The following is an 11,536-nucleotide window of genomic DNA, read 5'->3' as shown; positions in this document are numbered from 1 at the left end:
AAGAGTGCCTCTACCAAAATTGTGAATTTTATGGCCCCAGGGTCAGGGGTTCTGGTGTTAGGGCAGGGCTCTATTGATTATATAGTGAAAATGCTTTAAATCTTTGAAAATCTTCTTCTCTGCTACTAGGTATTAAATAAACTAAGTACATAGTTATGATGAGCAAGAGTGCCTCTACCAAAATTGTGAAATTCAGGGCCCCAGGGTCAGGGGTTCTGGTGTTAGGGTGGGGCTCTATTGAATATATAGAGAAAATGCATTAAATCTTTGAAAATCTTTTTCTCTGTTCCTGAGTATTTGATAAACTTACTAAGTACGTAATTATGATGAGCAAGAGTGCCTCTACCAAAATTGTGAAATTCATGGCCCAAGGGTCAGGGGTTCTGGTGTTAGGGCGGGGCTCTATTGATTATATAGTGAAAATGCATTAAATCTTTGAAAATCTTCTTCTCTGCTCCTGGGTATTAAATAAACTAATTAAGTTCATAGTTATTATAAGCAAGAAAGCCTCTACCAAAATTGTGAATTTTATGGCCCCAGGGTCAGGGGTTATGGTGTTAGGGCGGGGCTCTATTGATTATATAGTGAAAATGCATTATTTCTTTGAAAATCTTCTTCTCTGTTCCTGAGTATTAAATAAACTAATTAAGTTCATAGTTATGATGAGCAAGAGTACCTCTACTAAAATTGTGAAATTCATGGCCCCAGGGTTAGGGGTTATGGTGTTAGGGCAGGGCTCTATTGATTATATAGTGAAAATGCATTAAATCTTTGAAAATCTTCTTCTCTGCTACTAGGTATTAAATAAACTAACTAAGTACATAGTTATGATGAGCAAGAATGCCTCTACCAAAAATGTGAAATTCAGGGCCCCAGGGTCAGGGGTTCTGGTGTTAGGGTGGGGCTCTATTGAATATATAGAGAAAATGCATTAAATCTTTGAAAATCTTCTTCTCTGTTCCTGAGTATTTGATAAACTTATTAAGTACATAATTATGATGAGCAAGAGTGCCTCTACCAAAATTGTGAAATTCATGGCCCCAGGGTCAGCGGTTCTGGTGTTAGGGCGGGGCTCTATTGATTATATAGTGAAAATGCATTAAATCTTTGAAAATCTTCTTTTCTGCTTCTGAGTATTAAATAATCTAATTAAGGACATAATTATGATGAGCAAGAGTGCCTCTACCAAAATTGTGAAATTTATGGCCCCAGGGTCAGGGATTATGGTGTTAGGATGTGCCTCTATAACGATTATATGGTAAAAATACATTACATCTATGAAAATTTTTTTCTCTACTCCTGGGTAATAAGCAAAATGAACTATTAACATAGTTATGATGGGATGGGCTCTTCTTCCAGAATTGTGAATTTCAATGCCCCTGGGTCTGAGATACCAAAATGGGGAGGGGGGGCTCTACTTATATACTGAAAAAGAATTGTTTGAAATCTGCTCCTTGGTATTAATCAAACATTTTTGATAAGCAAGTGTGCCTTTTCAAAAATTGTGCAATGTGTAGACCTAGGGTCAGGAGTTCATATGTGGTAGGAGAACTCTTGATTATTGCTGAATATTACTGATTAGTTGACATACTTTTTTGTTTGCCTACCCTGCTTATCCATATTAAGTAAACAAACTAAACAATTGCTAAGTGTATAATTATGATTAGCAATGGTGCCTCTTTCAGAATTGTGAATGCCATAGCATCTAGCTTAAAACATGAACCAAATTCAATCATTTGAAAGTTGTTGCATGATGCTCAGGTGACCTATAAGGCCCATGGGCCTCTTGTACTTTGATGAATTTGATTGCTCAAAATAGGACCCATGAAAATAACTTTGAAAATGCTTCTGTGAGTGAAATATGGATAAGGGGAGAGAAGATATGCTCCAGACAAGGATTTTTCATATAATTCTGCTTTGACCCTAACCTTAGACCTTGAAACATGTTTCAAGGTCACCGCACACCCTTTACCCAAAGACACTCGGTCTGTGAAGTATGAGTCAGATTGGGCTCAGGGGAGAGAAGTTATGCTCCGGACAAGAGAGAGCAGAAGGACGGATAGCCAGACTAATCACTATGGGTCGCCCGCAGAGCGGGGCCCTTGTAATGAATATGGCTGGGGCATATAGTGTTTGTCATGTCCGTCTTCTGTCTTTCCATCACACTGCCTTTAGCTCATTTCAAAACTAAGTTTCAAAGAAACTATCCAAGATATTTTCATCAAACTTCATATGCTGATAGATATTGATGAAAGCCATGCAACTGCATCAATATTTTTTTTACCTTGACCTTTCCTTTGACCTTGATCTCACTATTCTTAAATTAGCATTTAGCTCAGCTCTCTGGTCTGTCAACATATATTTTTTTGGAGAGCTACAGTTCTGCAGCTACATTTTGACCTTGACCACACTTTTCTTAAGACCTTTCATTTGACCTTGACTTCACTTCTATCAAATAGTGTTTAAGTCAGTTTATTGAAGAAATCATTCAAGATATTTTTATCAAACTTCATATGTTGATTCATATTGAAAGATATTCAACTGCATATTCTGATACATACTGATGTAAGCAATTCAACTGCATCACTATTCAAGATATTCTGATCAAATTTCATACACTAATGCAAATTTTCATATTACATTACTAATACACCTTCGGCAGGGCATTCATGTCCTATGGACAAATTTCTAGTTTACTATAGTATAAAGTATGAATTCTCTTTAGAAATTCCTCTTCCTACAAAATGATTTAAACAATTTCCACACAAGAAAGAGATACAAGTGTAACAGTATTTATTGTAGCTTTTCTTTTAGACTGTCCTTGTTATTTTCCATCTCTACGGCCGCCTTCACGCTGTGACTTTGTTCCTCGGACTCGTCCTCGGTATAATCCGTCATCTCCTCGGGATACTTGGGATTGTATCGATGAACCCTGAAGGGTTCCAAGTCCTCTAATCCCACCTCTTCACTCTCGGGTACCTCCTGTTTCCACGTGTGGAGGAAGGAGAAGCCTTTCTTCTTCCACTCCGGTGTAACTTTACCCGCAATCCTCCATCTCCCCTCAGTATCCGAGATGTGTTTTTCAAACACAACATACTCCAGTACATAGCGAGGCTGTTCCCGATCACCGTACGTCAGTCTACCAAAGCGGTTATAAATAGCGAGTTTCTGAAAATATATTACAGAAAAAATATTACCCCCAAAACTTGTAGAAGACTCTACTTAGCTCTAGGTACCACATCAAGTTTACAAATGATGGTATTGCATCTTCAAACATAACGTCCATGACCCACAAGTCTCATCTGAGTCACCTAAGTTTTTCTTCCTAACAAACACACTGTACATGTGTACATACAAATTAAAATGAAATCCCTCATTGTGACCATCACCTACTATTTCAGCAGTTAATCAATTTTTTAGTTTACTGAGGCTCATTATTTGTATGGAATCTTCTACTTATTTTGAAAATCTTTCCTCTCCTAATACAGCCCATCTCTAACCCTAAGATAACTATACATTATTTAAGCATTGAATTCATATTTTTGGCTGTCTTCATTATGATAAATTTGTCGGCACGGCCAGGTGTGTTATAGGACCGAAGACAGACAAATATATGAAATCAATGTGCTTATTTCGTTAACATTTAATGTGAATTTAGCGCCCTTCATAACTAACGTGGTTAATAGACGTAAGAGCCGTTTGTGACGTCAGATGACGTTAAGTGACGTTGCAAAGTTAAATTACGCAAACAAACATTGCGATTAAAAAAGTGACAAATTAATTCTTAACGCACATTACGTTAATTTCTACGTTAATTTTTCAGGGTTGTAGTTTTTCAGTAAATTGAAATAAAACATTTTACATTGTGGTGTTTGTAGAGTATTGAAAATGCATATAGTTCCTACTGTGTATTCTAACGCGCGGTGACAAGGTTTCGCGTGTGTTATAGAAATTTGAACATCGTGGATTTCTAATGGATTTGATAAGGAAAATTATACTGAATGTAAATATAAAGGAATGTTACATATTCTGTGAATACGGTTAATATAAAGCATTTTGCTCTTCTGACAGTACAAAATATTTGATTACACTTTATTTTCCCCCTAGGTATCAATTTCCATCAGAAACTATGACCCCCTTCAACAAAAGGATTGCATAAAATGAAAATTACAGTATAGGACAGTTGCACTGGCTTACCTGTAAGGTGTGAAATCGGACGGTAATCTGAGCGTAGGTGTTATCCTTGACCAGTAAATCTCCGCCCGCTACGTTGACTATTCTAGGCTGTTCCATCGACTCGATAAACTCCCACTGTAGAGTCTTGTCATACATGCCATTCGTCATTTGCTAAAAGTGAAAACATTTCAAAATTTGAAACAGAAATTACATGTATGAGTAAAACAAAATATTCATTGCACCAGATACACATGATTGACGATGCAGATTTTTAAAGCTTATAAATGCTGACTTTATAAGGAAGAGAATTTTTTAATTGATAAAGAAACAACATTTCAAATAATAAAATGTTAGAGATAAATTACCCCAAAAACATCCTGAGTTACATATTCCAGTAATTCCTCATCATCTTCTCTGATCCTACAAACAGCCAAAACAACCAGAATAACTCGAGAATACACAATCTCAAAATCTCCTAACTAAGGACAGGCACATCCTACACATCTATTGAACATCAATGAATTACTAAAACAGTAAATACAGGACAGGCACATCCTACACATCTACTGAACATCAATGAATTACTAAAACAGTAAATACAGGACAGGCACATCCTACACATCTACTGAACATCAATGAATTACTAAAACAGTAAATACAGGACAGGCACATCCTACACATCTATTGAACATCAATGAATTACTAAAACAGTAAATACAGGACAGGCACATCCTACACATCTATTGAACATCAATGAATTACTAAAACAGTAAATACAGGACAGGCACATCCTACACATCTATTGAACATCAATGAATTACTAAAACAGTAAATACAGGACAGGCACATCCTACACATCTATTGAACATCAATGAATTACTAAAACAGTAAATACAGGACAGGCACATCCTACACATCTATTGAACATCAATGAATTACTAAAACAGCAGAGGGGTCTTGCTCCTCCGATTTCATAACGGTGTAGATATTCCAGTTGAATTTTGATATCTCTAACACTGATATCTTGAATATCATGGATATGTCAAAGTGATTTGGATGTCCCAACTGATACACATTAGTTTTTTATCCTTTAAGTAGTTTATATCTCAAGTCCTCAAATATCTCTAAGTATTTTTTTTGTTCTCATCGATTTAGAAATATAGAGGATATCTGTATTGTGTGATTTGATATTGGCTTTATCCAACGAGTTGAAATGGTGTATATATTCGTGAGGCTTGCCGAGCGAATATACACCATTTCAAAGAGTTGGATAAAGCCAATATCAAATCACACAATTATAGATGTTCTATTTATCTCATACAACTTTCGTTTTAACAAAACTTTGAGACTTCCCCTGCGAAACTACATGAATCACTGCCAATTCAAATTGATGACGTATAACTTGATGACGTAGCACCGTTGATGTTTACATGCCTCCGAGAGAAAATAGATCGAGTTCAAAATTTAGAATTTTTGCTATCTGCATCCTTGAAAACATCATGTGACAATTGCTGGGGCTTTACATCTAACGAACTTCTGACTGAAAGTTGTTAGGACTATGGGGATCGTGAAAATCAACTCTTTTTACGATGGCAGTACAAAACGTGCTAGGCAAGGCTAGGGGCCTAGTTGTCTAGATTCATTGCTGATCCATGGTAAGTTACACCTACATTACTAGGTAGGCATACGTAGTATGATATAAGAAAGCATTGTTGAAGATGTCAAAGGAGTCTTATAACAACAACTTAACTGGTAGGCTTTACTTTCTCCGAAACCGATTTAAAGAGGGGGGGGGTAACATCTGTCTTCAAGTAGCCAATACGGGTTCCTTGATAAAATAAGATACTTCTTTGACATATACCAGTCTTTTTCTTGCTTTTAACGATATTATTGCCCTTTATCATTCATTTTATAAGGGCAACAATTTTCACAATTAAAGTTTCAATAAATAAATCTTGAAGCGAGGGATTGCTATTGATAAAGCATCTACCCGTTGATAAAGCATAAATTTATCCAACGGCCTGTATCACCAACACGTATGAGATAAAAAGAGGGCTGACAGTATGCTAAATTCATCATCATTGCATATATTTGCGTTTGTTGATGTGTTAACATGTTCACCTTGCAATAATTTAAAGAAGAGTTTGTTAGTAGTTAAACATGTTCAACTTGCGATACATTTATCTGAGTTTTTTTGATGTGTTAACAGGTTTACCTTGCTATACATTTATGAGCTGTAATATAGATGTGGTGACCCGGTATATTATATTCCTCATTACATTTCAGAGTTCTTTGATAGTTTAACATGTTTACCTTGCGATACATTTATGAGCTGTAAAATAGATATGGTGAGCCTGTATATTATATTCATCATTACATTTACCAGGTATTTGAGTTTGTTGATTTGTTAACGTTTACCTTGCGATACATTTATGAGCTGTAATATAGATATGGTGAGCCTGGGCCAGGAATTCCTTCTGGTTATGTCCTTTATCAAACTTCTTAATGATCCTTGTAAATCTTATATTGCTGATTTTAGCACGTGTTCGCTTTCTGAATTCTTCAAATGACTGCAAAAAAAAAAATAATAAAAATAATAATAATTGTACATATTATAATGTAGAGAATGGACCAGGTACAATTAATAATTTGATACTTAGTCTCGTAAATCAAGCAGTTTTAAAAAAACAAAATATGACGTGAATGAAATATTCAAGTCGTTATAATCTTCCAAACTCTCTTACAGAGAATGATCCTTGGAATGCTAGGAATTAGCAATATAGGACAATATAGAACATTGACCTGAAAGCTTACCTCTTTTTCACTCAGAGATTTTCTGACATCTTTTTCCATCGGAATATAGGGGTTCATAATACTTCCTATAAAACAGAGGGCAGATGTAATTGACTATAACTAAAAATAAAAAGTTTACACTGGAGGTTAAACCTGTGACATTCCTGTAGTGAATGATAATGAAAACATATATATTTATTTATGGGAAAAAATTCTGTTTTACTATGTAATTCCAGCATGAGCTCATTCTAACATCACACAGCTCTAACTCAACCCATTCCAATATTACAGTCATACTCAGATAACAATTAATTCCAACTTTAAAGCTCTATCTCAGATATATCAACTCTTTTCAACACTACAGCTCCAACTAAGATATATCAACTAATCCCAACATTACAGCTCTTACACAGATATATCAAATCAATCCAACATCGCAACTAAATCTCAGATATATCAACTCTTTTCAACATTGCAGCTCTATCTCAGATATATCAACTCATTTCAACACTACAGCTCCAACTAAGATATATCAACTTATCCCAACATTACAGCTCTTACACAGATATATCAAATCAATCCAACATCACAACTAAATCTCAGATATATCAACTCATTTCAACATCATACTTGTAGCTCTATCTTTAATTTATCAACTCATTTCAACATCACATTCTATCTCAGATATATCAACTCATTCCAACACTTCAGCTGTAACTCAGATATATAAACTCAATCCAAAATCAAAACTAAATTTCTGATATATCAACTCAATCCAACATTACAGTTTTATCTCTGATATATCAACTCAATCCAACATTACAGTTCTATCTCTGATATATCAAGTCATTTCAACACCATAGTTCTATCTTTGATTTATCAAATCATTCCAACATCACAGCTCAAGCTCAGATATATCAACTCATTCTAACATCACAACTAAATCTCAGATATATCACTTACTTCAACATCACAGCTCTATCTCACATACACTTGTATATCAACTCATTCCAACACCACAGCTCTAACTAAGATATATCAAAGTTCTATCTCAGATATATCAACTCAATCCAACATTTCAGCTCTATCTAAGATATATCAAGTCATTCAAACATCACAGCTATATCTCAGATATATTAACTCAATCTAACATTACAGCTCTATTTCACTCATTAATTTCAGATACACTTGTATATCAAATCATTACAACATCAAAGCTCTTTCTCAGATATATCAACTCATTCTATGTCACAGCTCTATTTCAGATATTTCAACTCAATCCAACATCATGGCTTAATCTCAGATATACATGATATATCAACTCATTCAAGCTTATTTCAAGATAACATCTCCAACTCAAGTATGTCACCAATCTTACCAACAGATGTGATAGCTATTTCCTTGGTTTTTGTATATATGCGGGTTGGTTCTTTCACAAGATGTGGGTGTGGCTTTTCCTCTATCTTAAAAATTAAAAATAATGAATTGCAAGATTTAAAAAAAATTATTATTTATTATTATTATTAATTGTCAAGTTCCGTGCATTTTTGTCAAGATTACACTTGTATATATATTACTCTGTATCATTTAAGTGTAACAATTTCATAAACTGTTAGCTATATAGAAGTTAAACAAATAAAAAATATGATTTCACAAACCACAAAATGGCCCTCATACAGAGCAGAAAAAATATTTTCTACTGAACATGCTGAATAAATATAATGATATATATTAACAGTATCAGCTTCCAAATTAAGAGAATTTCTGAACTTACAAATTCCCACATCTGTTTCATGGTTTTTCTGGTCCTGTGTTTTTTAAATTTGACGTTTGGATTAGGGTGGATATGTGGGGATGTGAACTTATATCGTTCATGGCTTTTCATACAATTAACAACTGCTGTGTGCTGTAAAATTTTGACAGATGTAGCCAGTCTGCACAGGTCACCGCGACACAGAAACTGAAAATAAAGACAGTACATGTACTTTAAACACAATTCATTTGAATGTAACTGAATTAAAATAATTCATAATGCATTTCATTCATTATTTACTTGATAATCATATTTTCTAACAATGTCTCTATATTACAAAAAAAAGTTACAATGATTTATGCATTAATTACCCTTAGCCTTTGTTATTGAAAAATAATTATTAAGGTGCTCATTACCCATTGTTTCAAAGTTAAATTTTCCTAAAGTTGCATCTTCTACATTAATTGTGTCAATGTTGAAATATCAGCCAACACTCTAGCTGCAGAGCTGTAGCTCTCTGCTTGAGAAAATCAGGACAGATAAAGCAGAGAGCTACAGATCTAAGCCTTGTAAAATCCTTCAATTCATGCCACCGATTTTTTTGTCACTACTTTAGGTATTATTTTTTGTAGTTTAATATTTCCCTGGCTTTTAGAATTCTTTCATATAATTAATCATTAATTTAACTCTTATTTTTGAAACATAATTGACCTTTACGGTCCGAAACAGTCCTGTACATGTATATAGTTTTGTAATGTCGGTTTAAAAGAGTCAGATTTCGATGTCTGTAACCACAAACGGCCTTTTGGTAGCATTAAAATGCCTCTTATATGTATATGATTAATTATTAAATACTATTTTTTAAAGCTGGGGAATGTAAAAAATACAAGAAATAATAACAGAAAAGAGCGACAAAAAAAAATCAGCGGCGTAAATCAAAGGTTTTTACAATGCATTAATCTGTAGCTCTCTGCAATATCTGTCAGAATTTTCTCAAGCACATCAAGAGCTACGTTCTGAAGCTACCAACACCAGGGACCTATATACTAACGGGATAGGCAACTCCTTCATTGCCATGTTTATCTACCCAAAACATCACGCACAACACTACAAGTTTTTCAATTTACGTTTATTCCCAGTAAACAGGGTGTTTTCTGATTATTACCATTTATTCCTTTTATGTATTGGAATTGATTTATTAATAAATTTTAAAGCATAATAAAAGTACAATTTAAATATAAAGAAAACAAACACCGAAATCGGCAATGGCCGATCGGGGCATGTGCTGATTTTACATAAAACAAAATTACTATTAAGATAAGGAGTATAATATGTGCTAAAAACAAATCTTGAATGATTTTTTGACAGATATTTGAAGGATTTAATCTCAAATATGCGATAGCTTTAGAGATATAATTAATTAAAGCTGACTTACGAAATCCCGCGACTTATGAGATATTGCGAGACTTGCGGCAGTTGCCTATCCTATTAGTATATAGGTCCCTGCCAACACTCAACATTGAAAATATATGACCTTCAAAATTGTTTCAACGTTGCAGTATATAATTTAATATATTGAAGAAAATACAACATTGAAAATATGCTGCAGCTTCAATGTTGTTTCAATGATGTAAAAAGATAGGGGATTTAATGTTGAAACCTCTACATTGAATCATTAACATGATTAATGTTATTCAACGTTGCAATTAACTTAATTACATCGGATTCCACCTATAGCTACGTTCAACATTGAAATGTTGTGTGCCTGCTGAGCTAAAGCAACACTACATATTAGCACGTTTTCAGGGTATCGATGAAGCAACTTTTAAAGTGTATTAAATGCAGATTCATTTTTTTCAAATTACATTTTTCATACATGTCTACATGATGTAGAATTCCTCATCTTTTAGCTAGTTAATTAAATATACTGAAACAATCATAAAATATTTTAATAATAATCAATTCAGAGACATGCATACGATACCTATTACTAAATTATTTCCATGATTACTCAAAATTTGTATATCGTAATCCTGTCCCTCGTCAGATCGAATTTCCTCTACAAATTTTTCAAATAATTGTTTTATTGAATATTCCGTTATTTTTTCCAAGATAAACTGTTTCGCACAAACTAATTTTTATTAAATTGTATAATTGGAATGATTAATTTTATGCTATAGTAATTAGATAAACTAAAAAAAAAAATAACATAAAATTTGTTTACCATGCCCAATGCTCTTGGTGTCGCCATTTTCAGTATTCCAAGCCCGACGTAAATTAAATTTGCTACAAACCTTTATAGCTCACCTGACCCAAGACTCGAATCTAAGTGTCTTGCCACAGTCTGTCCTTTTTTACAAAGTTAACTTTTGGTAGAGGAATGACTTCACAATAACCTGACATTGTGATATTGTGTTCTGTTTCCTGAACTTCTATATTTATTCAAGTTCTTCTCCATGCATGCAGACCATAAGTGAATTGAGAGTTGGCATGACCATCAATTTTATCAAAAATTTCAATAAAAAAATATAAATGTTATATTTTTATAATTTAACAGGCCATTAATTTTTTACCTTACTGAAAATTTGAAATTAATAAGTATGCCAAATCCTGATTTACAAGTTGCCATATCAAGGACATGTGCTTCAAGGTTCTTTGCAAAGCTCCATAAATTACTTCTAATTTCATATCATGTTAATAAACACTGGTATCAAAAAATGCTTTTTCGGGATAAAAATTTCTACTTTTAATTAGACCTTTCTGAGAAGTTCAAAGAACCTTGAAGCACATTGAAAGGCATATAATAAAAATTGT

At 33.7% G+C, this 11,536-nt stretch overlaps 1 protein-coding gene across 1 annotated transcript; it reads right to left on the bottom strand.

Moving 5' to 3' along the window:
• Nucleotides 1–2,776: 2,776 nt before the first annotated feature.
• On the bottom strand, nt 2,777–10,986 carry LOC134242220 (large ribosomal subunit protein mL45-like). The gene is made up of 8 exons (XM_062724308.1): nt 10,947–10,986; nt 8,744–8,929; nt 8,348–8,432; nt 6,991–7,055; nt 6,595–6,746; nt 4,542–4,596; nt 4,198–4,347; nt 2,777–3,168 (listed from the first exon to the last, which is right to left on the bottom strand). The coding sequence occupies exons 1-8, from the start codon at nt 10,971–10,973 to the stop codon at nt 2,794–2,796; spliced, it is 1,095 nt and encodes a 364-aa protein (XP_062580292.1). The 5' UTR covers nt 10,974–10,986; the 3' UTR covers nt 2,777–2,793.
• Between the last annotated feature and the right edge of the window lie 550 nt (nt 10,987–11,536).

Source organism: Saccostrea cucullata, unplaced genomic scaffold (assembly GCF_032062105.1).
Source record: "Saccostrea cucullata isolate Sc308-1 unplaced genomic scaffold, CSIRO_AGI_Scuc_v1 ctg489, whole genome shotgun sequence".
In the NCBI taxonomy this organism is placed as follows: domain Eukaryota; kingdom Metazoa; phylum Mollusca; class Bivalvia; order Ostreida; family Ostreidae; genus Saccostrea; species Saccostrea cuccullata.
Note: the sequence above shows the minus strand (reverse complement) of the source record. Positions and strands in the feature narration are given on the sequence as shown.